The sequence below is a fragment of the Camelus dromedarius genome, chromosome 14 (genome assembly GCF_036321535.1).
Source record: "Camelus dromedarius isolate mCamDro1 chromosome 14, mCamDro1.pat, whole genome shotgun sequence".
Lineage (NCBI taxonomy): Eukaryota > Metazoa > Chordata > Mammalia > Artiodactyla > Camelidae > Camelus > Camelus dromedarius.
The window spans coordinates 44989064-45016852 of NC_087449.1; the positions used below are offsets into that span (position 1 = coordinate 44989064).

The window sequence follows — 27789 nt, forward strand, 5'->3', positions numbered from 1 at the left end:
TCTTTTGCACAACAATTCAGTACTATCTTTGTCTTATTTTCTCCATCTAGGACCTTAAGGTGCTTTTACCTCTGAGGTAAAGGCTGTCTTTCCCCATGGAAGAGAGCCAGCTGGCCAAGTACAGCCCACTGCCTATTTTTGTAAACAAAGTTTTATTGAAACACAGCCGCACCCATTGTTTACTTATCATCTACTGCTTTCATGCTACAATCAAAAAGTCAAGTAGACCAGCTGGCCCATGAAGCCAAAAATATTTACTATCTTCTCCTTTATAGAAAAAGTTTGGAACCCCTGCCCTAGAATGTGGGAAGCTCAGAATTTATTTTGCTTTTCTAGCATTGTTTCATGCCTCCTTTAATAACTACTCTTTACTAAGTCCTGGCCAAATGGTACACATTCAGCTCCATTGTTTTCTTTCTTCTTGCAACAGTCAACCCTTTGAAGTACATGCCCCATTTTAGGTGAAGAAACTGTGTCTCAGAGAGATTGAGTGAGTTCCTCCAGTGGGTAGAGCTGGGGTTTGGACAGAGGCATGGCTGTCACTGGAGCCTGAGTGGGGAACCTCTCCACTACTGGGTCTAACAGCCGAGCACCACACGTGCTGGTTATGGTCACCTGCTTATTGTCACCTGAGTGCTCCTAGGGAGCAGGGACCCAGGACTGACTTCTCTTATACCAGCCCCCAGTGACAGTTTGGCAGGGGGCAGAGACCAGTGGGTACTCTTGGAACTGAATTGTGTATCCTCTAGGCTTGAGACCCTCTCTCTCCTCTCCCCCCCACCTGCCAAGGTCTGAGAGGCAGGCAAGGATATGTGAAGCCCTAGGAAATGGCCCATTGTCCCATGACCTTTGACCTTCTTTTGGGACAGGGCTCTGTAATGACTAGATTTCTCCTCAGGCTCTCTTGGAAGATTTTTTTTTAATTTTTACATTTTAAAATAATAAAAATAATACATATTCATTGGAAATAATTTGGAAAAATCAAGAAACTACAAAGAGCAAGATTAAAAGATTGAAAAAGAGCAAAATTAAAAGTTAAAACCCCTTCTACCCAGAGAAGGTCGCTAGTAACAGGATACAAATCCTTCTAGTCTTTTTTCTATAAATACAGATATGCGTCTTTTGTTTGATAAATAAGTATCACACTGTAATAGTATTTTGTTGCCTTTTGGTTGGGGCGGGGGGAAGGTGAGCATTTTCTGTATCATGAAATATTTTTAAAAGCAATTTTTAAAAGCTTTTTTCCTTATTACCAAAGTTCTTGTTCAATGCAGAGGACTTGGTTGGTTGGGGAAGCACTAAGCAAAAGCTATCCATTATCTTTTTACTTTCTAGAAAGAACCTCTGTTAACATTTCAGTGTATGCCCTTCTGGTATGTCCTTTTTGACTTTAATTGGAATTGCATTAAATTTATAAATTAATTTGAGGAGAACTGACATCTTTACAATATTGAGCCTTCCCTTCCAGGAGAAAGTTATGTCTCTCCATTTATTCAAGTCTTCTTTTATGTCCCCCAGTAAAGTTTTGTAGTTTTCTTGATATAGGAATTGCACATTTATTGTAAAGTATTTTATTTTTTTGTTGTTGCTTTTGTGAATAGGGTCTCTTTTCTCCCTTGAAATTCCTTACTGTTTATTGCTGGTTTATAGGACGGCATACATTTCTTTCTATATACGTTTTACATGCTGGCCATTTGATGAGCTTTCTCCTTACTTTCTACTAGGTTTTCATCTGATTCTCTTGAGTTTTTAAGAGAATGGTAGTAAGCATCTGCAGATAATATTGTGTCTCTTTTCTGATTGCACTACTATGATTTGTTATTTTTGTCTTATTTATACTGTTATTTTAAAGACTATTTTATTGTGGAGAGTGTCTGTCATATACGCTTAAGGAGAATGGTATAGTGAATCCCCCTGTACTCCCCACTTGGCCCCAGCAACCAGCAACCCATGACCTTTCCTGTCCTATGAGCACTCCCTTCACATCCTCCCCTCTCAGATTAATTTGAAGCAAATCCCGGACATCATATCACGCCATCCTATACCCTGACTGTGAATGCCTGCAACTTGTTCTGCCATATGGGTGGATTTTAATATATTGAGTAATCTTCTGCTTTTGAACATCAAGTTGTTTCTACTTTTTTTCAATATTATGTCAAGAATATCCTCATACATAAATGTTTATGTATTTCTAACTTTTTCTAAATTATACTTGCAGAAATGGAATTACTAGATCATATGGTATTTTGATCACTTACTTTCCTTTAAACACATATACACAATCACACGATGGCTTTTCTGATTAGAAATAGAACATGTGTTCGCCACAGAACTTTTTGGAAATACAGAAAAACACAAAGAAGGAAATTAAAGTCACCCATAAACCTCCCCCTCAGAAGGAACCCCCCCCTTAACATCTGGGGATGCATTCTTCTTGTCTTGTTTTATGCATGTGCTCAACATGTTTTTGCACCCCCACACAGTCTCACGTGCGTGCACACTACATGTTACAAACTGTAAGCCTGCTTGAGAACCAGCACCAGGGTGGGGAGAGCAGCAGATTTATTTGTTCACTTTTTAAAACATTCACTTCTTTTTTTTAAATTTTCAAAACAATTGAACAACCCAGATACCCATCAACTGGTGGTGAATGAGTAAATAAAACGCAGTACATCCATAGAAAGTATTACTATTTGACAATAAAAAGAAATAAAGTACTGATACACATCACAACATGGATGAACCTCAGAAACATTATGCTCAGTGAAAAGAGCCAGTGCAGAAGACCACATATTGCCTAATTCCATTTATATGAAAAGCCCGAAAAAGCCAAATCTCCAGAGTCAGAAAGTAAATTAGTGATTGCCTGAGGCTGGGGGTGAAAACAATGATTGACTGTAAGTGGGCACCAGGGATCTCACTGGAGTGATGGAAATGTCCAGAAGTTGGGTTGTGATGGTCACACAATTTAGTAAATTCACTGAAAATCATTGAACACTAAAACAGGGTAAATCTGATGAAATTTCTTAATGTAAATAATACCTCAATGAAGTTTATTTTGTAAAAGAATAAAGTTTACTTGGGAAATAAGAAAGCAGAAGGAACAAAATGAGAAATCTGTTACATAGGACTATTCACTTGTTTTGTTTGGAAATGTTTCCTGTTCTTACGTCAGTGACGTAAATTCCTCCTCCTCTTCCTTCTATTCTTCCTTTTCTAACGTGGGGTCACACTGCATCTCCTGTGTTATAACTTTCTTTTTTTGCTTAAAATGTATCATAGATATTTCCCAAATCATTACATTTTTGCTCTCATGTGGAAATGTAGAGCAAATGGCCGTTCACTTACTGTTTCTCTGGTGTTGAACATCTCTAGATCCACCTCCTCATACATGATCTGTGTGCCCGTCATTGAAGTCAGTTCCTAGAAACCGAGGTATTGAGTCAAAGATGTGAGCATTTTTAAGGCTTTCTGATACATTTCTAATGGCCTTCTAGGAAGGTGGGTGTACCAGTTCCCACTTCCACCAACAGTAAAACAAATGTGTGTTTCCAAACACCCTCAGCAAAGCTGGGTGTTATAATTTCTTTTGTATGTCTGCCAATAACTCAGGCAAAAAGTAGTATTTTATTGCTAGTTTAAACTGAGTTTATTTGATTATCGCAGAGGATGCACATTTCTTCATATGTTAATAGCTCCTTTGTATTATTTTTTTTTCTTTTGTAAAATGCCCATGCTTGCCCTTTGCACATTTTTCTATTGGCGTATTTGTCTTTTTAAGAGTTTTAAGTGCTTTTTATAAGATAAGAACATCAAGCTTTACACTGGCTTATATGTTACGGATATTGTTTCCAAGTTTGTTGTTTGCATTTTAATTTTGTTTATGGTAGTTTCGACATATACACATTTTATGTTATTTCTGTGGAATTGCCAATTTTTCTCCTATGATTTCTGACTTTATTGGAATGCCTAGGAAGACCTCAATATTATATAATATTCACAGAGATTGTCTTTTAAGGTACTTTTATAGTATTCCTCCCCTCCTTCCTTCCCTTACTTTCTTGCTATTTAATCTTTACTCCATCTGGAATTCATTTTGATATATGGCTTAAGATTGGAATCTTACTTAAATTTTCTCCCAAATAATTGAACAATTGTTTGAGCACAATTAATGAATAATTCATGTTCTACCTACTGATTGGAAATAGCCACCTTTATCATGTCTTAAATACTTATCTCTACTTGAATCTCTTTCTGGGGGCTTTTATCTTCTTCCATCGATCTATCTGTGTTTCCATATGCCATTAGGACATGGTTTTAATTATTTTGACTTTATGATAGATTTTAAATCTGGCAGTGGAAGTCACCTCTCATCTCTTTTTAAGCTGTCATTTTTTATTTAGTCTTCTAGGTGTATTTTAGAGTCATTTTGTCAAGTAAAAAAAAAAAATACGTATATTCTTCTTGATTCAGATTGGAATTGCATTTAACTGCAAAAGTAATCTGGAGAAAAACTGACACCTTGATCCTTGACCCTAACTACCCAGGAACATGATGTGCCACCTCATTTAAATCTATTTTTATGTCTCTCACTTAAGGTGTTTTGTTATTTTTAATATTAGAACTGGTTTATGATTAGTTTTCTTAATATTTTGTTTATATTGTAAAGGATATCCTTTTGCCAGATACAACATTGTAAACTGACTTTACTTCAATTTAAAAAAAAGATAAATATTATAAAAAAAATTTTTTTACTGGTCATTGCTGATTTAAAGAAACACTTAATTTGTGTTCATTAAACTTGACTCTCCTAATAGTTCTTACTAGTTTTCATGTTTAGGGATTATTTCAAGAGTTTTTAGGAAAGCACTTAGATCATTTGCAAATAAGAATTTTTTTCTTTCCAAGAGGTATGCCTCTAAATTCATTTTCCTTCTCATCTCATTGGTTAATGGTGTGGTGTGATTCCTTACACTCCTTTTTTTTTCCCCTTTAATGAGAATGCCTCTAGTGTTTCACCATTAGTTGATATTAAAGGCCAATTTGAGGTGAAGATGCTTCAAGGAAGTGTTTTTTCTGGAGCTAGTTTATTAAGCATTCTTAACAGCAATAGGTATTGAATTTTATCAAATGCCTTTCTGTATTTTGTGAGTTGATCATATTTTTTTCCCTTTGAACTATTGATGTGACAGAATGATCTTCATAGATTTCTTTATATTGAACCACCCTCACATTCCTGGAATACAACTCTGTGGTCATGGTGTGTTATCCTTGAAATATTCTATTAGATTCTACTTGCCAGTACTCAATAGGGAATTTTCATAGCAATATTCACAAGTTGGTCATTTTATTTTGGCTCTATGTGTCAGTCCCTGTTATCAGGAATTTGCTAGCTGAGTGAAATGAACTGGGAGGATTTTCGTATTTTTTTATGCCCCAGCACAACTTCTACATGTGGGAATTACCTAGCATACTATTAAATATCTGGGGAAAGATTCTTGCCCATAAAACCTTCTGAGCCAAGCAGCTTTCTTAGCAGCCCTCCTCCTTCCCCAGCACACACAATTTTACCCATCTCTCACAGGAGGAATCTTTGAGTATGCAGACGGCCCCAACGCCCAGGTCATGAACGCTGAGGAACATGCCTTTCGATTTTCTGCCAACATCATCAACAGAAACAGGACTCTGCTGCCCAACACAACCTTGACCTACGACATCCAGAGGATTCACTTCCATGACAGCTTTGAGGCCACCAAGAAGGGTGAGTGCGCTGCCCCTACCGCTGCCATCCTGGCCTGGGGTGGGTGGGGGTGGGGGTGTCGGGGTGGGGGTTGCTGTCCAAGGTCCTGAAAACGGGCCAAAGCTCTGGGTTGATTTGAGGCTTAGAGCCTTTTCTGCCTGGTTTCAGGACCAGCCTCAGGCCCAGTTCATCTTAGGCTGTGTCATCTCCCAGGATCAGTGGGTTGTCCCTCAGGAGTTCCCAGAGGCCAAGAGAGAATGAAGGGCCAGGGGAACAGGGTGGGTCTGAGGGGTGGGGGCCTGATATGGGTAAGGAGGCTAGCCTTGGTCTCCAAAGCCTCTGAATCAAAGCCAGCATTTTCAAACTTATTTTTTCTTTCATTGAAATCCTACACAGTATATCAGTATTTGGAAAATATATATAAAACAGATAACGTATGAGCTCAAATACACAACATTTACTTGCCTTAAAAGACTTACTGAAAACAAAAACAGCTGTTTCTGTGGCTATGACAGTTTGAACCCAGAGGCTGTGGATGACACTTGAAGTCTGACATTGGTTTTAGCTTTCAGTACATCTCCATATTTTTGTTTAGTCTGCATAATAACCAGAAAACCATAGTTCACAAAAATAATTGTAGTAAACCCAGTTTTCCTCACACCTGAATTTTAAAAAATCAAATATTGAGCTGCGTTCTTTCACGTTAGTGGTACATTTACAATAAACTCCAGTGACTGCATAGACTGAACTTTATTCCAAGATCCTCAAGGAAAAAACAAGGTAACTTGTCAATACCTCAATGAGCTAGCAGTATCCAATGTGGCATATGGCACATTTGAGTATACAAGTATGTTCTTTGTCCCTGTCTTTAAAAATGCAGTTAATATATATAGTTTCTTAGAATTTAATGTAAAGGCTTAGATAACTCTGGAAATAACTTCCAAAGAACCCTCGAATTCCATGCAACACCGTTAAAAAAAATCTTGGACCTAAGAAATCTCATTCCTAGGGAAGTCTAGGTCATCCTTCTTATAATATGCTGTCATAGCACATTGCTTTTCTTCTTCAAGGCCCTTGTCACAATTTGTAGTTAGATAATTGTATGTATTTAATGTCTTTCCCCTTATTTCCAGCACCTCTGAAAGGAAGTCTCTCTCCTGTTAACTGATACAGCCTGGCACCTACAAGACTGGCATATAGTAAATGCTCAGTGAAATGACCGCTGAATGAATCAATGAATGAGTAGTGTGAGAATGGGGTGCGGGAAGCTGAGCATCATTGCCCAGGATTTCTGTCAGTTGAGCATTATCCATGCATCTTGGGAAGACTAAGGCCCATCCACAAGCTCCCCTTGGTCTTTCTAAGGGGTTCTCAGGAGTTAATCAAGGTCTCCTGGACTCTCAGGTGCAGACCTGCCAAGGTGCTGCCTGCTGCTGGCTCTGTTTTCCAAAGTCCCATTGTGGGTACACATCTCAGCACAGAAAGGCAGCATAGTATGGGCTTGGAGCCAGACTGCCTGGACTTGCACCCTGTCCATTCTGATATTAGTTGTGTGACCTTCCACAATATGCCCCGTGCCTCAGTTTTTTCATCTATGAAATGGGCACACCTCTGAAGTGCTTGGCACTTCAGTGTCTGGCATATATGAGGTACCATTGGACTTTGTTCTTATCACATTGGCTGCCTTGCTCTCCACACACTGAGCCATCAGGTCAAGGGCCTCACACCTACAGGTGCTTCACTGCTGGTCCCTGACTCACCCACCTTGCTTCTCCACACCTTGTGCGCTGAAGGTTGGTGGAGGTTGGTGAGGGTCCCAGCATTAAACACTGTTACCACTGACATTTTTGAGGCCACTGCCTCAGTGTCAACCTGCACACAGACTAGAGGCACCCCATCCTATTAGCCTTAAAGAGTGGTCCTTTGTCATCACTTCATCCCTCCTCTCCCTGTGCTGGCATGCACTCCTCACTGCCCACATCCTCCTAGCTCTCTCCCAGCATGCCCTGCAGCCAACACCGTGCAGTCAGGTCTCCACCTCCCTGCTGAGAGTCCATGCTGGCACCCTCTGCCCGGCCTTGTCCAGCTAGAAAATGACTGAACTCACTTAACTCACTTAAAACTGCTCGGTAAAAAGGTAAAAAGACACAGAACAAATGCCTGGGGACAGAACACAGAGGTCCACGTGGGACACAACCACCCCAAAGGGCTGGGCTGTCTTCTGCCCATTTTTTCTAAAACTCACTAAAAGAATATGATGACTCTCTAGTGGTGCACCTGCCGTTCAGCACAGGGACCTTCCCCGGCAGTGAGCCCAGGGCAGAGCTTCAGAGCCTTCCGAGGCACTTCCTCCAGCAGGAACTCACAGTCTCACACTATGTGGAATTACCTGGTGGTAGGTGAGTAGACCTGAGACAGAAACACTCAGTACTGAAAGTCCAGCCAGATTGGTTGAAGTGACCAAAGCTACAGCCCCTACCTACCCTACAGCAGGTCACACGACCTGTTTATTTGTAGTCCTGTCTAGTCTAGCCCCAACATGACCCTCCAGCCACGTCTGTGCCGCTCGCTTTCTCAGCCCCTGGATTCTAGCCATCTGTGCCGTACTCAGGGGGCCATGCTTCTTCTGACCTCAGGGCTTTACTCGTGCTCTTCTCTCTGCTTATAATTCCTTTCCCCATCCCACACTGCCCTGCCCTTTGTCTAAATAACTCCTCCTTCTCCTCACTTCTAATCTTCAGGGGGAGCCCTCCCCAAGCCCCCAGAGAAGGTTAGATCTCCCTGCTTCCATCTTATAAACACTGTGGACTTTCTTTTCTCAACTCTGATCCCGGATGTGTGTCAGTGTGTAATTATTGTCTATCTCTTCGGCAAGACTGCCCTCCCTTTGCCTCTTCATTGCTGTGCTATAGAGTCATGGTTCTGACCACTGGTGCCATACACTCATTTACCTGTTTTTGAACTTTACATAAATAGAATACCATGTGCTTTTTTGAGTCTTCCTTCTTTCACCCTACAATAGATCTGTGAGATTCATCTCTGTTGTTGGATATAGCAGTGGTCTCTTGTTCTTCATTGTTGTATAGTGTTCCATTATATGAATCTACCACAGTTTTTAAAAGTCAAATTTACTGTTGGACATTTGATTGTTTCCACCTGAGGCCACAGAGTAGTGCTGCTATGAACATTCTTAGAGATGTTTTTTGGTGCACACATGTGCACATTTTTTGTTAGGTACATACCTAGGAGTGGAAGTGCAAGGTCATTGGATGCACATATGTCCAGCCTAATGGTTTTCCAAAGTTACTGTACCAACTGGCATGCCCTCCAGTCATGCATGACAGTTGTAGTTGGCCCAGGTCTTTGCTGACTCTGATAAAGTCAGTTTTCTTTTTGGTGGTTTACCGTGGTGGATGTCTCATTGTGGTTCTGTCTTGCATTTCCCTGCTGGCCGGAGGTATTGAGCAGCTTTTCATATGCTAATAGACCATTTAGAGCTTCTCCTTCCTGGAGTGCCTTTTGGAGCCTTTGAACCACTTTTGAAAATTGAGTTGCTTGTCTTTTCTCATTGACTTGTAGGAGTCTTTTATATATTCTGGATATGCATCCTTTGTTGGATCTACATATTGCATGCATCTGTTGCAGACGAGCTGGCCTTTTCACTCTCTTAGTAGTATATTTTGAGGAGCAAAGTTTTCAATTTAAAGGAGTCTAATTTATCAATACTTTCCATTATGGCTAATGCCTTTTGTGATCTGTTTTGTCTACCCTAAGATCATGAAGATATCCTCCTATGTTCTCTTCTAGAAGCTCTACTGTTTTGTCTGTCATAGTTAGCTCTATGATCTATCTCAAATTGATTTTCTGGGCATGGTGGGAGGTAGAGGGTGAGGTGTGTTTTTTCCTCAACAATGCTGGTTGGAGTGAAAACTGATTCAACTTCTCAGGAGAACTGTTTTTAAGTATCTACTAAAGTGAAATGTATGTCTGTAAGGAGGTTCCTAGCCACTTTCTTGATAATAGCCAAACACTGGAAATAAATTAAAGGCCCATCAACAAAAGAATGGCCAGACTGGGGGTACATTTATACAACGGGATTGAATCAGCAATAAAACCAAAACCAACTCTTGCTACGCACGACATCATGGATGAGACTCACAGGTGTGTTATAAGTGAATGAACAGAGATCCTGTCTCAGGGAGGGAGTACAGTGGCTATTAACTGGAAAGGGGAAGACAGAACCTTCTTAAGTGATGGAAATGTTCTATATTTTATCTAAGTAGTAGTTACATGAATGAAGTTATATATAAAAATTCGTAAAAGTCTGTGCTTAAAATTAATGCACTTTACTGTACTATATTATATCTCAATAAAAAAAATTTAAGCAGCTCCACTCTTCCTTAATGTCCTTCTGATAATATACCTAAGACAGACCACTGCTGTGGTTAGAAGCACCACTGTCTGACCCTGGAGGCATTTCTGCTGTTGGATCATGCTCCCCATTGGGCATCCTCCATCCCTCCAGGAAACCCATGTTCTGTGATCTTTATTTTTCCTTTTGATCTTTGGTTTTTAAAAATGTATTCCTCTGGAGCATCATTAGGGTTCTTCCTGGGGTAGGGGGTGAACTTGGACCTAATTCTAATTAACCCAATGATAATTCATTTTCCCTAGGCAAAGGTTCTCATCACAGCTGGACCCAGCCCCCTCAGGCCATATGAGTTGAGGGGATACAGAGGCACAGAGCCTCGTACCGGCTGCCCTGCCAGTTCTGGTTAAATTAGTCCTTCCCTCCACATGAGGCCCAGGAGGCCTTTCCTCATTAACAGGGACTTTCACTTATTGTCTTTATTTTTAAATGTTTTGTGGAAAATTAAAAGATGAGTGACTGCCAGGCAGTGTCTGAGCCAATAGCCCAGAGAGCGTCTGTGTTTTCTTCCAAGCCTGACCGGAGTGGGCCTGGAATCGACCCAGCCCTCCCCAGGCTCCTCTCCCTTCACTTATTCTCTGGGCTGCTCGATTCCTTTTAAGACACAAATTGATGGGGATAATTTTTGCTCTAACTACAATTGCCATGGAAAGAGGGTGGGGGGAATTGCATTCAGGCTGTGGACTCCTGCAATGACTGTGAACCACTGAGTTACTGTAAAATGACCAGAAAATGGATTCAAAATTGAAGCCACAAATAATGTAATTACTGCTGCTTGTGCCCAGGGCTGCCAGAATGAGGGCAGGCTGCTGCCCGGGAAACATCTGGAGACAAAGCTTCTGCTGCTCCTGTTGCTGTACCCCTACCCTGGTCCCTTTGGGGACTGGAAGAGCCTCGGAGGGTGGAAATAACATGCAGGGGAGAAGAAAGGGATGTGGAGAGAAGCATGGGGAAGAAAATGTTGACGAGCACAACTGATGTCTCCTGCCACCCAACAGGGAGCTCTAACCACTGTGACTTTTAGAATGAAGCCCAGTGTGGTCATTATCATCATATCACATCATTGTCACCTCTGTCAACACCAAAGCACTATCATCACAATTACTGTCATCACTTATCATCAACCATGGTTATCACCTCCACTCTTCACATCCCTACTATCATAGCCCCTACTATCATCATAGCCCCTACTATCATCAGCAGCATCACTGTAGTGACAGCAACGTCTTCATCGTCACCAGTCTCATCAATGCCAACATCGTCGCCATCATTCCTACTATTGTTATCTCTGTTATAGTCACGTCATTATCACTAATCTTATCAGTATCATTGAAATTGTAATCACCCCCATTCATATCCTTGCCAACATCACTGCCCCTCCCGTCATCATCACCATCACCGTCATGACATCAGCATCTTTAACATCATCTCTCATCACCACCACCATCATCACCACCATTAGTGTTATCACCATCAACATTGTTATCACCTCCTCTCTTATGAGCACTTACATCATCATCATCATTCCTACCATCATCATCGCCATTACTGACATGGCATTGACATATTTATCATTGTCAGTCCCTCATCACCATCCCACCATTGTCACAACATCATCATCATTCCACCCTCATCAGTGCCATGATCATCAACAGCCTCACAGTATGGTCTTCACCATCACAACTATCCCAAGGATCATCACAGTTTCCTTTATCGTTAGCCTCACAATTGGTGTCAGAATCAAAATCACTTCCTTCAAGATCCCTCTTATAATCCTCTGCATCATCATAATTTGTGGTTGGTCCACTCTCCTCTGCCTCAGTCAAACAGGATCCCCAGACCTTGGCCCCGGGCAGGGGGTATGACCCAAAAGACTGGGCTGATTGAGGATGAGGGTGGCAGAGCAGCATTTGCCTGCCTGCTTCAAGGCATGGATCAAAATGGGAAATCCAAAAGACAGGTTCTTGGAGAGGGTAGTGGAAGGAATGAGACACAAAAGTCATTTGACCAAGTCATCAGTCAGAAGGTCCTAGAAGGAAAAGAAAAAGAGTAGAGATGGGAGATAGTGGAATGGAAACCAGGGACATGGAGGACAGCTGGAAAGTTCAAAACAGAGGGAGGAGGTAGAACATGAGAGAAACCTACAGGTTTCACAGGGTGCCTGTCTCCTCAGGTTTGGGCAAGAGGGAGGGAGGGACCAGACCTGGATGGCTGTCACTCACTCTCACCATCTCTTCCATGTTGGTATCCAGCCTCCATGGCTACAGGATGGCTTGGGGAGCAGCTGTTTGCATGGGGACAGTGGTCAGAGAGACATTCAAGACACCCAGAGAGCAGAAGAGCAGTGTGAACGGGCAGTGAGAGTATAGGTCAAGGCATGCCCTCCTGGGGGCAGGGCCCCAAAAAGGACCTTCCCCAAATTGGACCATTTACCAGCAAACCTTGAGTTCCAATTTTTGGAGCATTTATTGTCACCGGGGTTTATGTCACACACACACAGTCACACAGAGTGATGCTGAGGTTTGTTCACTGTAGGGTGACAATAGCAGGGATAAAACCGTGCTTCCCTGACTTGGTCTCCAGTCCCACAACTGTAGGAGCACCAGGAACGCACCATGTGCCCCACTGTGTGTCCTCTCCTGCACTTGGCATTGGCCACGAGGAGTCCTGGTCACCCAGGAGATGCCCTCTGTGCTGGCCCTGCTGCCTCCCACACGTGGCCGTGCTCTCCTGTGTTCCAGGTGGCTCCAGCAGACTCCTGGCAATAACCAGCCCACCCCCCAGAGGGCTCTATCTTTCGCCCAGACCAGAATGGCATTCTCTGGTGTTCTTGGGGGAAGTACCAATTTCAGGGGAAATAACTACTTCGAACAATATCTCCTATTCCTAGGAGGCAGTGAGGGAAGAGGGGCAGATGTCAGTGGAGAGGAAAAATACCCTAAAGACCACACATTCTGACCAATTCAAAACCACCCTTTATCTTTGGATCCACTGGTACCACTTAGCCCAGGCAAGAGGGGCCCTTTCCCAGGGCCTGTGCTTTGGAGGGGCTGCCCTCACCCTCCTCTGGTTGGCGTCTCCCCCCAGGACGAGGGGTCAGTGAGACCAAGGAGACTTGCCCAGCAAGAGCCTGTTCCCTGCCCTTCTGGCTTTGCTCTGAGTATCTAGAACTCTGAATTTTCTGCCCAGTTGGCTCTGCACCCCCCCTCCAGGCCTGCATGCGCCTCTGCCCTGGGCTGTCCTCCAGAGGGAAAGCCATGCTGCTGTGGCCACACCCCTAGGCCCTATCTAGGAGTGACCAAGGGACAGCTGTTTGCAAGGCGTGTGGACAGAGCTTGGGCATAAGAAGTGGGGTGTCCACATGGGGGAATTCAAGGCCCTTTATGGTTCCAAGTAGAACCAGTGGTCAAAGAGAAGGGGACAGGGTGGTGGCTGGTGCCACCTCTCCCCACGTCACTGAGTGTGAGAGGTCTCCATTCTCACCTGACTGGCCAGCTTGTGATGAAGGCATATCTGCCAAGGTAGAAGGAAAGGGCATATTTTATATAACAGTTTGTTAGCTTGACTTGTGTTTAAATATTAAGCCACAAGGTATGTGGGCCTCTCTTTGTTCTCTGGCCCTGGGCCCTGCAAATCTCAGGGGCAGGCCTGAGCCTGGTAGGTCATTCCCAGAGGGCCTTGCGGCAGCCAGGACATGTCTGAGTCCACTGCGGATCCATGTCTTGCCTCCTACCTGCATCATATATTCATCCATGTACACATAGCGTGGCTCCCATGGCCACAGACAGGTGGGTGTACTGATGCTCCACCAATGGTTGCAAGTGACGGAAAACCAAATCCTAACTGGCTGAAGCAAAAAAAGTATGTGTTGGTTCATGTAACCAAAGTCCAGGGTTCCACTTGATGGTGGGGCTCATCTTTCTTTCTCTCTCTCAGCTCTGCTCACCTCCACCCTGACTCCATTTGCAGACAAGCACTGTGCTTGTTCTGTGAACACAGGTGGCTACTGCACCTCCAGCTCTTGCCTCCTCCCAGGTCCACTTATAGCAGAAAGAGCCCCCCTCTCAGTGGGAAGTCTCATGCCATCCCATTGGCTCCATCTGATCACATGACCATCCTCCAAACAAATGGCTGTAGCCTGGGGGTGGTGAGTGAGCAGTCAGCCTTGGGTCTAGGTCACCGGCCCTACCCCTCAGAGGCTGAAAGTGTGAAAGGCAGTGGAGCCCAGAGGAAAACTAGAGACAGTTGGCAGAAAAAGGACAGCAGCCCCTGGGGAGCCCACCCCCTGACTGCCCCTGAGAGGTCCCACTTTATGGATCTTTTAGGCACAATCCCTGCATGAGCCAATGCCTCCTTTGTGCCCCAGCTGTCCTGGGTCTTCTCATTTCATGCTCTGCTGTGCCCACTGATGTCTGCCCTTCCCAGAAGCATCTGCTATCTGACCTGCCTGAGCCCTCGGCCTCCCCCAGGAATGTGAACTATTTGAAGGCAGGGATTCAGCATCCATTCACTCAGCAGATGTCGATTAAACACCTACTCAGACCAGATACTGTGTTAATCCCTGTTGATACAGCAAGAAACAGCATAGATCAAGGTCTTGCCTCCCTGAAGCTTACTACATTTTAGTGGGAGGAGAAAGTCAACAAATGAACAAGACTTCGGTGGTCATTTAATAATGAAACAAAGCAGGTATGGGTTTTTGGAAGTGTGGCTGGATAGGGATTGCTGTTAAGACACTAAGACACAAAGACCTGGAGGGACGGAGGTAGGGAGTCATGTGGATATCTGAGGGAAGAGCATTCCAGCCAGAAGGGACAGTAAGTACAAAGGCCCTGAGGCAGGCATGAGCTTAGTGTGTTTGAGGAACTTCATGGAAGCCAGTGGGGCTTGAGGGCTGTGAGGAAGGGCAAGAAGGGTGGAAGATGAAGTCAGCAATATGATGGTGGTGAAGGGAACAGAAATGGGGAGAAGCTACAACAGCAGGACCACATTCATCATTGTAAGGACTTTAGCTTTTAGACTGAGTAAAATGGGAGCTCTTGGAGCAAAGGGCTCATTCACCCTAGGTTCTGAAAAGCAAGATGGTAGGGAAGATTATGGAGGATGCCAGAACCAGTAAGGAAGCTTCTGTAATACTGCAAGCGAAAGATGATGGTGGCTTGGATGAGAATGGAGTGGAGAGAAGTGATCAGATTCAGATATACTTGGAAGGTGAGGCAACAGGAGTTGCTGGTGGGTTGGGTTGTGGGTTATAAGAGGAGAGGAGTCAAGACAAAACCACGGTTTGGGACATAAGGCACTGGGACTGTGGAGCGGTCATATACTGGGATGGGGAAGGCTGAGAGGAGAAGAGGGGGTTAGGTATTGGACACATCAGGTCTGAGATGCGTCTTAGACATCCAGATGGCGATGGTGTATGAGAGGTGAGACATATGAGTTGGATTTTAGGGAACAGTAGGGGCTGGAGGTTTAAGAGGCGTCAGCAGGTATGTGTTTCATTCCTATGTGTTACTTAACATCCCCCCCACCCAGAATAGGGCCAGATACAGAGCTGGTGATTCTAATCACAGCAATGTTAATGTCCAGAAAAATTATCATTTCTATTTCACAAGTGCTATGCTGTGTCTTATACTCATTATCTCATTTGACTTTCCTGTGATCCCATGAGGCAGAGGCTATCACAACCCCAGTTTCCAGATGAGGAAACTGAGATTCAGAGAGCTCATCAGTTGTCCACCCTCAGAGGGATCACCAGGATCACTGCCTCCCATGCCTACAGTGCCCGCTGCCTGATAAGACAGCGCTGACCCCTGTACCATCCTTCCCTCCCTCCTTCTGTGCAGCCTGTGACCAGCTGGCGCTGGGGGTGGTGGCGATCTTTGGACCATCCCAGGGCTCCTGCACCAATGCTGTCCAGTCCATCTGCAACGCGCTGGAGGTGCCCCACATCCAGCTGCGCTGGAAGCACCACCCACTGGACAACAAAGACACCTTCTACGTGAACCTGTACCCGGACTATGCCTCTCTCAGCCACGCCATCCTCGACCTGGTCCAGTACCTCAAGTGGCGATCGGCCACCGTGGTCTATGATGACAGCACAGGTGGGTAGCCAGGCCTGGCCGGGCCGAAGGCAGGGGGTGAGGGTGGCGCAGCCCCAGGACTGAGCTCATTGTCTCTCGCCCAACTCAGCTGTCCCTGGGGAAAAGGTCTGCACTTACAGCCTCATCCAGCCACAGCAGTACTCACCCTGCACTCACCCACAGCCTGGTGCACACCGGTCACTCTCACACCTCACCCAGCCCAGCACACTTCACACCTGCCCTGCAGCTTCCCCACACTCCCACTCCACCCCAGCACCATGGTCCAGGCTGCCCTCGGCACCCACCGGAGCACCTGCACTCGCACATGCACGCCCACCCCTGCCTGCACTCCCACATTCACACATTCCCGTCGGCAGCCAAAACACCCAGCCCCGTGCTGGCTACAGGCTCAGGCTCTGGACTCCAACCCACCACCCATGCTGTGTGCCCGCACTGCCCTTGCTAGCTGGGCGGCACGGAGCTGTTTCCGCTCCTTCTCTTTCTTTTCGAAGACTCAAGTCCCAAGACATTTCTTAGCCCAGCCTTTAAAGAGAGAGTGACCTTGGCAAGTCACTTAACCCATCTGGCCCTGCTCTGCCCTCGTGACAAGTCAAGAACGGCAGCGTCGAGCTTGGAGAGAGAGCCCGCCGCCTCTCGGCTGCCTGTGATTCAGGGTCAGCTCTTGATTACCTCCTCATGGAGAATGGGACTAGTAGGGGTGAATCCCTCAGGAAAGACAGCCAGAAGCTGTTCGGTTAAGTCGGGATTCGACAAACCTCTCTTGAGTTCCTGCTGTCCCCAAAGTGCCAGACAGAAGATCCTGGATGGCAGAGACCCCCACCCCTGCTAAGTACCCCTTAGGGGCGCTCCTGCCCAGCTCCCAGTCCTGGCCAGTGTTTCTGCAGCCCTGTAGTTTTGTCTGTCTTAACATACGACCATGAGTGATTGTCTACCTTGGAGCCTGTTTCTGCTTCTAGACCACAAGCCTTCTGTGCCTCCAGGGTTTAGTGCAGAGCCTGGTACAATGTAGACGTTGAAATGTTTGTTGAATTGAATTGAATTGAACCAAAAGTAAAATGGAAATAAACTATAATTAAATATTGTAGGAAAAGGGTGCTTTGAGCAATGGTGAGGAAGAAGAAATAAGGATGTGGCTGTGCCATCTTCTTTGGAGAAGGTAGTCAGATTGGAGGAGAGTGAGTGGCCGCCCAGAGGCCATCAGAGCTGAGCATCAGGGGCAGGCACCGACAGTCAGAGCCAGGGCACCTGGGGAGAGGCGGCTCCCTGGCCTTGGCTGGCCCGGGCTGACTTGGCAGAGAGGAGACATGAGCCTGGCCTTGGGGATGGATGGACATGGAGAGGAGCCAGGAGGGCATTACAGGAAGGGGAACGATGTGCACAAAATGAGAAGGTGGGGCAGTCTCGTCAAGAGGACAGTCTGGTGGAGGGAGAGGGTTCCAACATGGGGGGGGAGGTCAGATATACAGGCTGTGTACAAGGTCTCTGCTGTGTAGCTTCAGAGTTCTGGGTTTGTCTTAACAGCAGCCAGGACCATTGAGGGTTGTTGAGCAAAGAAGCAGAATACTAAAAGCAGAGTTTCAGAAGGGAGCTCTGACAGCAGTGCACAGAGGACTGGGAGAGAGCCTGGAGTGAGAAGACTGAAGCAGAGGGGCTGTACTGGCCCAGGCAGGAAGCAAGGAGGCCTGAATTTGAGGGGCTGCTTGGAAGAGAGCTTGGGGCCAGAATGGGAGAGAAGAACTGGATGTGACAGGTGATACTGAAAATATGTGGGGGTGTCCTGGACACAGTGGTCAGAACAGACACTGGCAGAAACCACTGCCCGGCAGTACTGGGGCCTCCAGGCTGGGTGAGAGTAGAGAGGCTTTGCAGAGAAAGAGATGCTGTGACGTGAAGGTGGATGCTGTACCGGTGAGACTGGGCAGAGTGGATGCCAAGGCCTGGAACCTCCTCTCCCCAAGGATGTCCAGCTTTGACTGTATGGACATGTCACTTGTTAGCTCTGATGACCAGTGACCTCTGGCTGGGCACTCACTCCCCTGTGATAGGATTAAATTCTAAAAGAAGATGGGACAACATCTTCATTTCTTCCCCCTTTCCAGTGCCCAGCACCCTCTTTCCTGTAGGATTTAATTATAGTTTAATTCAACTGGAGATTCAATTCAATTCAGTTCAACAAACATTTAAAAACATAGGGAAGTCAGTGATGGAGCTGGTTTGGTCAAGAAGAGACTCAGTAGTCGGAATTCAGAGCTGGATTCACTCAAACAATAATATAATGTCGATGAAGAATAGTGGGTAGTAAGAAGTATGCTCCCAGAATCAGAATATTTCAAGGGGCCGGGACAGCTTGTGGGTCATCAAATCCACGAAGTGGAAAGCGTTACAGCAGGAACCAGTCTGCTAACTGAGTGTCCAGGAAAACACAGGGATCATAGGGGTAGAAACGACTTTGGTCATTAGTTTGGCCCATGATTTCAGGAGGCCAAATCATCAGTTACAGAATATCAAGAATGATCATTACAGGAACCAGCAGTGTTTGCCCTGTGAGCCTTGCCACGTGGTCACCTTCCAAAACTAATCTGCACACAAAGACAAACTCATATCAAGAGTGAAAGGAAGGGGCTTAGAAAAAGCTGGGTTGGAGACAAAGACCCCAGCCCAGGAGCCAGAAAGATTAGGTCTTGAATTTTGATCACTTTGCTAGCCTGCTGCTAAACCTTGGGAGGTTCACTTAGCCTCCATGGGCCTCAGTTTCTCAATCTGTCACATTGGAACAAAAGCCCCTACTCTGTATGCCTTCGAGGACAGGGAAATGGTTAAATAGGGTAATGAATGCAGAAGTGCTTTGTAAGTGAAAAGCATGACTTCAACAACCGTGATTCACTGCAGATATTTTGAGAGAGATTGATTAGGGAAGCAGCCAGGAAGGAGAGCTCATCTCAGGCAAACAAAGAGCCTAGTCCTCTGCTGGGATGGGCCGAGAGGAGCCCGTGGTCTCCTTCGGGAGTACACTGATGGGAAGGAGGTCTGACGTTTGCTGCTGGAGAATGTGGGTCACTGTGCATTACACGGGGCAGTGAACTTGGCTGACAAGAAAGCTCTGGTGGCCTCTGCTCCAGCATCCAGGCTGTCCCTGTCCTCATGTCCTGGGTCCCCAAAGCCCACGTGCCTACTGAGACGGTGCCTGGGTCTGAAAACTGAGTGAGTGAGAGTAGAGGGTGCACTCAGGGCCTTGCGGGGTGACAGGTGTGAGCAGGCAGCATCATTCAGACAAACTAAGAACTGGAATTAGTTAAGGAGGGAGGGTAAGGCTGTGTGTTTGGGGGGGGGGCTTGTGGCCCCTTCCTCCTCTGCTAAGGTCGTCTAATAGCCTCTTCCTGTCCCCTGCCCCCAGGTCAAGTCTGGTATTAGAAGGCACTGGGGCCCCTGTTTGATCCAGACCGCTCCAGGACTCCAGAGCCGTCTCCCAGCCATGCACCTGGATCTGAGACCTCCAGGCGGCTGAGGGCTCCTGATGGCAAAGTTTGTTGGGGGAGGTTTTGGGAGGCTTGGGCCACAGAGATATATCTCTGTCCTACCCAGCAGAGTGGAATGTTGGATGCCCATCAGATTGCTTTCCTGCTGTCTGGCTCTCGGAAATGGGAATGAGCAGCCAAACAGACCCAGGTGTATGTACCAGAAATGACTTGGAAACCCCGACTCTCTGTTGGGAGGCTCCCGAAGTGGGCTGCCTGTGTGGCGGGACTCTGTCCAGATAGAGGCCACTGCAAGAGCTGATTCCAAACTTCAATCCATCACAAACTAGCTGAAGCAACAAAGAGGGGGAGGTGTGTGGGTTTCATTTGTTGGAAAGTTCAGGAGTAATTTCAGCTTCAGAGGCTTTAATGAGTATCATTAGGGCTTATTTTCTCTGTGTCTTGACTTCCACCCTGTTGGAATCCTTCTCAGGTTCTATGTGGTGACCCCTAGACTTACTTCCTCCCCATTTGGAGTTAAATGGAAAGGGAGGTACCTCTTCCCAGTGGCTCTGGCACAGTTCCTGGGGGTCATCTGATAGGACCAGCTGGTGTCAGACATCCATCTCTAAGGCCATACCAATGCCTGGAGGAATGTGTATGCTGATTACCAGGCTAGGACCACATTCCATGCCCCTGGAGTGGGGACAGATCCCTCCTGAGTCACATAGACTGAGCATGGGGGAGGAGTTGTTCCCTGAAGGAACACCAGAGTGCTATTAGTGGGGAAATGGAGCATGGCTGAGTGGACAGTGCAGCCAGGATGCAGAGACACTGAGCCCTGAGTATGGGCAAGGAGCCCAGCAGGTGGGAGGGGATGGCCTGCTTGGGGCCCTGGCCCCGTGCTGCCCAAGCCCTCCCTGCGGTGGGGTGGGGCTGCAGAGAACAGCGAGCAGGCTCACTTCCAGGCTAAGCAGAGAGGAGTCAGCAAGAACGGACCTTGGAATGGAAACGGAAATGAACTTAATTAGACCTAAGCAAGCCATTTGTCTCCAGGAAGTGACATTCAGTTTTCCCTGGAAGTCCCCAGGTTAAGGTTTTGCAAAATGCCAAGGTGGACGATGGATTTTTCAGCGTGGGGAGGAAAAAACAGTAGTCAAGCCAATTATGGAAATTTGTACCAGGCCCTGTGCTAGGGGAAGTGGAGACCCAGCCTCTGATGTTCAGGAGCCTAGGACAGGACGAGGAGAGTGCGATGAGGCCAGAGGGGGCTGGTGCTGAAGGAGGAGGCCATGGAGTTGGGAAGGAGGGCTGGGAGTAGGGTGGGGACATCTTGTCAGGCAGAGCAGTAGGGGTAGGCTTCGTGGAGGAGATGGCTGCATTGAGCCTGGAAGAATGGGTAAGGTTTATGGAGGCAGCTTGCCCTTGGGGGTGGGATGGGGGCTGGGTATGAATACCAGCTGGCCCTGCCCAGTCCAGCAGTTGGTACAGCGGAGTCTGGGGCTGTATCCTGGAAGCAGGTTGCTAGGGATGTTTAGGAAGGTTATGTCCCATGCCTCACACTGTTGCTGGAAGGAAGGAAGGAGGAGGAGGCGGTGCCCCTGATCCAGGTTCCGTAAGTCTCTATACCCAGCGGGTTAGAGAGGAGCAGGTAGGTGTAGTCAGTGGGGATTTGCTATCTGTGCCTGCTTTTGAATCTGCAGGTGTGTACACGTGTCTGTGTGTGCACACACCTTTATCTACATGCGTGAACATGTGTTTATCAACCCAAGTGTATGTCCTGTCTATATCCACATGCACGTGCATGTAAGCACGTGTTTATATGTGTCTGTGTGCATGTGCTGGCGTGCACAGCTGGGTGCGTGTGTCCATGCCCTGGTGTGCTGGTGCCTGTGTCTGCACACACATGGCTGTGTCCATGCACCTACCTCCGGGGGCCACGTGTTGGTGTCCACATGTGTCTGCAAGCCTGTGGCCACAGGTGTGTGCATGCACACGAGTCTGTGGACGCCTGCAGCTGTGTATACGTGTACACATGTGTCTTTTGCACCCTGGGGCCTCTCAGGGCTCATCCGGCTGCAGGAGCTCATCATGGCCCCATCGAGATACAACATCCGCCTGAAGATCCGCCAGCTCCCCCTCGACTCTGACGATTCGCGCCCACTGCTCAAGGAGATGAAGCGAGGCCGGGAATTCCGCATTATCTTTGACTGCAGCCACATCATGGCCGCCCAGATCCTCAAGCAGGTGCGTGAGCGCTGGCCAGCGGGAGGGATGGTTGGGATCCACCTGCCACTTCTCCCATCTGCTCCTTCCCAAATACAGGCATGAGGTCAGCGAGATCCAAGTTTGACCCGTAGTCTGCCTCTCTCTGGCCGTATGACCTTGGGTGGTCACTTTGTGAGCCTCAGTTTCACCAGCAGCAAAATGGACATAGTAGTCTTGATACTCTGAGTTGGTGTGAGGATGAGATGAGGTGATGACTGAGCCGCCCCAGCCAGGCCTGGCGCCTGGAAGGTGCTGAGCAGATGCTGGTTTCCATGCCACCTCGGGGCACGTGGGAGGCAGGGGCTGCCAGGAGGGAACAGAACACTTTGGGGAACACAGAGAGACCTGAGGGTCTCAGGAACAGCCCCCAGAGCACCTCACTGCCTCTTCCAGCCACTAATCCCTCAGCCCGCAGCACTCGGTGTCACTTTCCTATTACTATGAGGTTTATCAAGGCTCCACGCACCATCTGCTCAGCTCTGCAGCGACAGTGGGGGAGGAGAATGGCTCTCAGTCCTGGCCGGGCCTCCCTTCCCGACACAGCCCAGCCTGGTGTGCTGGGAACCCGAGCGAGCTCTGCCAGCCACCCAAGGGATGAACGGCGAAATCCCTCATAGCCCCCTCCAAGGGTGCCACACCTGAAACCAAACCCACTCTGATTCGAGCCAGTGCTTTGAGTAAAAGGCAATTATGTGGTCCCAGAAAGCGTCCCTGCTGATTGGAGGAGGCATTCTTTGTGGCCCTGACACACGACCCTGGGAGATGTAGGTGGCAGGGAGGGGACACAGGGATGCAGGAGCAGGGATGTATTTAAGGCCCACCCTGTGAGGGGTACCCAAGCCGAATGGCAGCCTCTGTCTTCCCCCAGAGGAAGCCCCACTCTAGGCGCCTCCACACAGTAGCTCGAAAGCTCATTTGAGAGCTTGAACCCTGCTCCTACCCGTGTGTGTTGTGCACCCTAGAGCAAGTGGCCGCGGAGTCATCCCCTCCCGTGTAGATACTGTGAATGATGCCTATCTCTTATGGTTCTGGAGGAATCGGTGAGATGGGGCAAAGTTTATCCCAGTGCTCAGTTGCCAGTGGATGTGATACTTCTTTAAAGTCGCCATGGAGGAGACACACGCTCCCCAGAAGTCCCTCAGCCCTCGCTTTCCCGGCCAGCTGGGCCCAGTGCATCCCTTCTCTTCTGGGCATGCGCAACAGGATAATAAAGACAATCCCAGCTTGGGCTTACTGAGGAGTTCCTCTGTGCCGGGTACACACGGCTCCTCATTTACCACCACCGGGGGACGTGGGGACGATGATCACACTCAGTTTACAGGTGAGGAAACTGAGGCCCAAGAAGAAAGGAATGCACCTGCGGTCATCCAGCCAGGAAGCCAGCATTTACTCCCCAGTTTTCTGACTGAAAACTTCTAGAATTAAAAATGAATATTCTGCACTTAGCATAACACTGAGCTAAGCAAAGGTGAGCGTGTCTGTGTACAGAGAGCTTCTTGAGCCTTTAACCTGAGGATACGGGTTGTGAGCCTCCGAGACGGGGAGGAATATGAGGCATTTTCAAAGTGCGCTTGACCCAGTGACATTTCCCCTCTGAGCACTTTGTGGGCCCGCATTCTGAAGAACTCTGTAGAAAATGCATCATGGTCATTACTATTACAGATTACAGACTTCTAATAAAACACACAGTATATAATGTAGACTTCGTGATGGTATGTAATAATAATTCACAGCAGCCACGTGGCCCTGCTGTGCGGTCAGCCAGGAGCCGGGAAGCAGGGAAGTCTCAGCCCTACTGGGGGGGGGGGGGCTCAGACTGAGGACAGACCCCCTCCTTGGGCCTGGCTGGGCTGCTGGGGGCCGGACTCCCACAGACTCTGTCTGAAGCCAGGACTGTGAGTTCAGCTGAGCAGAGTCAGGGCACTTGAGAAGGCGGTGTTGGACGGATTTCATCAGCATTTCTCCAAGTGTGGCAGTCCCAGAGATGCTTACTAAAAAGGCAGATATGTGGGCCCCGCGGAATTTGGAATCTTTGGAGAGAGTGGTCCAAGATTCCGCGTTTTAATGTGTTGCAGGTGGTTTTCCTGCACACGCCGGGGTGAAATGCACTGTTGTCTGCCAGTCACTGTCACTGTCGGGAGGTGGTCTCAGAGGACGTCCCATTCTTAGAGGCCAGCCTCCCCCACCCCTTGCCAGCCTCTCCTGTCCCCGGTCCTCACACCGTGCCCCCCAACCCTGGAGTGGAGGGGGGAGGGGGAAGGGCTCCTCGGGTGTCCCCTGCAGGGTGCTGACGCTCTGCTTTCCCGCAGGCCATGGCCATGGGTATGATGACCGAGTACTACCACTTCATCTTCACTACTCTGGTAACGTACCTCTGGGTATTGGCAGGGGTCGGGGTGGGGCTCCTTTGGAACATGGTCAGCCTTGGTGGGGACAGTTGCTGCAGGCTGGACTTGCTTTCTACAGCTGTAGGCGTGGCCCCAGGCCAGGCCACAGATTTATCTTTGTGGCCCGCCAACTTGGAGGGGTGACATCACGTTGCCACTAAGTGCAGGGACTCTAGAACCTGCCGGTGTGAACACAGGCCCCTCTGCTTGCTGGCCGGGAGACCTTGTGAAGGTCATCTAACCTTCCTCAGCAAAAGGGGCACGATCGTGGCTCCGACCTCCTAGCATTGTTGTGAGAACCAAATGAGTCCATGACGTCAAGTGCTAAGAGCAGTGCCTGGCTTGTGTGAAGCACCGTTAGGATGGCGATGACCCTCAGCCCTGGCCCACGTGTCCCCACACAGGTCTCAGGCCTCACACAACAGCAGGAGATGCTGCTTTGAATTCCTGCGGCATGCACACTGAAGTCTGCCCACTCACCGCCAGCCGGGCCAGCCCACCTCAGGTTCCAGATGGGTCCTGTCCAAACCCTGAGAACATTTAGGGCCGTTTAAACCCATTAGGATAATTAGTTGTGGTTTGAGATCAGCAGAATAAAGAGATCCCTGAGCCAAAGGGTCACCCATCCCCAGCCACCCTGCCTTGGAGCCAGATGCCCTCAGACATCACTGGGGTCCCAGGTGGAAGCTTCCACCCAGCCCAGGTCTGGGGCGAGTAATGGCATTGCTAACCATCGTGTGGTTGAAATGAGCTCCTGAAATCTGCGTCAGACTTGCCGCTGCAGCCCTGCAGGCTCTACCTGTGTTCCTTCACTCATCCAGCACCCAGTTAACATTCCTCACCCAGCGCCTGTGCTCAGCGGAGAATCTTAAGATGACTGGCCCTCAAGGAGCTCCCAGCCTATCCAGTCTGCATCTCTGTATCTAGCTCATTCGGCAGGCTTGTGCCATCACAGGACTGGGCAGATGGCCACAGGGCACAGTGGAAGGAGACGCCAGGTGCCGCAGGGCTCGGCAAAGGTCGAAAATTTCTGGCAGCCTTTACAAGAAAGAAGATGCTTGAACTGCATTTTGAAGGATCAATAGGAGTTCACCAAGGAGAAGGAGGAAGAGTATTCCACATAGAGGGAACAGCATAAGCAAAGGCCAAGAGGCAGGTGAGCTCTCCAGGGAGGTGTGGAAATGCTTGATTTGGTTGATTGCGAGAGCCAGTTGTGTTCATCTCTTCCTAACTCCACATTCAATGACATCTTGTAGGTAGCTTAAAATCAGCCACAGTGGGAGTATTTATACCATAGAAGTTGGCAAATGCTACAAGTAAGAGATTTTACCCTCCCTCCCCGAAGAGCTGGTTACTAAGCATTTACCAGCCACCACTCCTTATTACTCTCTCTACACCCCCCACCCACTAGAGCCTGGGCCCAGGGCAGAGCTCAGGGGCCTTCCTGCCCACTCTCATGATCCAGAGCTCAGACCTGGGGGCCTGCCAGGAGACATGGTGGAAGAAAGGGGTCCTGGCAGCTGGTGACTGAGACCAGGCACTTCTCCTGAGTCCCTTCTGAATTTCTACCCACCCAAGCTGACTTCTCCCTTGGGAAAGCCTAATGGCTAGAGGATGAGGCCATCAGATCCCCAATATTCCACCTCCATTTGGATCTAGAAGCAGGGCAGAGCAGCAAGGTAGGGAAGTAAGGGCACATTCCAGGCGCCCAAGGCTCTGTCTCCAGCATGGCAGCCCTGTCCATCCCACCCTGGGCTCCTAGGGCGCTGAGACCAATCTCTGGGCCCTTAGGGGTCCCAAACAGCCACTTCCGTCCTGCTGGCTCATCTCCCTGAGTCCTCGCCGCTCTGAGTTGCTGTGGCAGAGCCCTGGAGTCCACGACAGGAGAATACAAGGGAGGGGCAGGCAGACCTCCCAGGACTGCTGCGGTCCCCCTGCAGGCCCGACCCATCCACCTTCCACATTACTTTCCGGTGTGGTGACAGGAGAGCAGACCTTGGAGGCACAGATAAGGATGAAAGTCCCTGCTTCACCACCTCTTGGCTGTGCGTGTGGGCAGATTGCTTAACTTCTCTGAGCCTCAGTTCCCTTGACTTTAAAATGGGAGTAAGTAGTCATGATGCTGCCAAGCCTCAGATCCCTCCTTTGGCCTCTTGGTTTTAAGGAGCAGAATTCACTCAGTGACCTTAAGACATTAGGGGCTCAGGAATGAACCACCAGGCCACAGGAGCAGACGTGAGGGGGTTCTGATCCAGAGCGACTCTGGACATCATGGGGGTTATGGTTCTGCCCCGAGCCTCAGCCGGGCTCTTCCGTTCCCTCTCTCTGCCCATTGCTCCCTCCCCTGCTCTTGGCCTCTGCTCCTTCCTCGCAGTCCCCGTTCCCTGGAAACTTCAGCTCCTCGTAGCTGTCCTGGGATCATCACATCCAAACTGACCATCTGTTCTACCTCTGCCACATCTCACCACGTCCTTCTAGAGTATTATTGACCTTCCCCAGGTCAAAATGCTGACTGGCCAATCATCAGTCACCACCTCTCAACGGGGCACTGTACAGCACCTGGGGCTAGACAGTTCATCATTCCAGAATGTCCCACCAACTCTGGAATGTTTAGCATCCCTGTCCCCGCTGACTGACTTCCAGGCCTGATGACAAACAAATAAAGGCCACTCCACATTTCTCAGGTGTCTCAGGGTAGGGGCTAGCATCAGCCAGATTGTAGAAACCCTCCTTGGGGCAGGTGACCACTCCTTGGCCACTCACTGAGGTCCGGCAGTGGGAGGCCGAGTACAGTGGACTCACAGAATCTAAGACGCACCACCAAGTGGAAGGGCTTGGGGCATTGGCGGCGGGGTCCCTGTAGAAGCGGCAGGAACAAAATCCACACATCTCATTCACTCACACAAGGAATTGCCCCCTCGTCCAGTGTGTCCACATAGGGCCTGAGGTGAATCCCTCTCTGGGCCTTGCTCCCTCCCAGTCCCAGGTCCAGACAGTCAATTAAAAGCATCTCCATCTGGCTCACCCCTTCATTCCAAGGCCAGATGGGAATGTCCCCTCAGAGAGCCGAAGCTTTGGCCCCTCAGCCCTGTGGCTTGACCTGACCTTCTGGGCAAGACTCTGGAGACGGCACCACCTCAGGGACCTCAGTGCCTTCCACATCAATGCCATTGCCGGCGTGGGGTCAAGGATGGAAGCCTTGGAGGGAGGCGCAGGGCAGTATCCTAGCAACCTGGAGCAGGATCCCAGCCCCAGAGAGTATACACTTCCCCTGCTTCTACATTCGTTAGTTCTGTCATTCATTTACTCATCCAGCAGCCACATGCATATGCCCTCAAGGTCCCAGGTACCGAGCTAGTCACTTGGATGGGAGGAGGTGTATAGAGATACATCAACACAAAGCTCACCA

General features: G+C 48.3%; 1 protein-coding gene across 2 annotated transcripts in view; it reads left to right on the plus strand.

Annotated features, from left to right (window-relative positions):
- The window catches only part of GRIK3 (glutamate ionotropic receptor kainate type subunit 3), a 225299-nt gene that overhangs the window by 128869 nt on the left and 68641 nt on the right, over window positions 1-27789 (plus strand). For both annotated transcript variants that reach the window (XM_064493745.1, XM_010977514.3), the window contains exons 2-5: window positions 5585-5761; window positions 16013-16270; window positions 21791-21972; window positions 24303-24356. In XM_064493745.1, the coding sequence (XP_064349815.1) occupies window positions 5585-5761; window positions 16013-16270; window positions 21791-21972; window positions 24303-24356 (671 nt within the window). The remainder of the gene's footprint in view (window positions 1-5584; window positions 5762-16012; window positions 16271-21790; window positions 21973-24302; window positions 24357-27789) is intronic.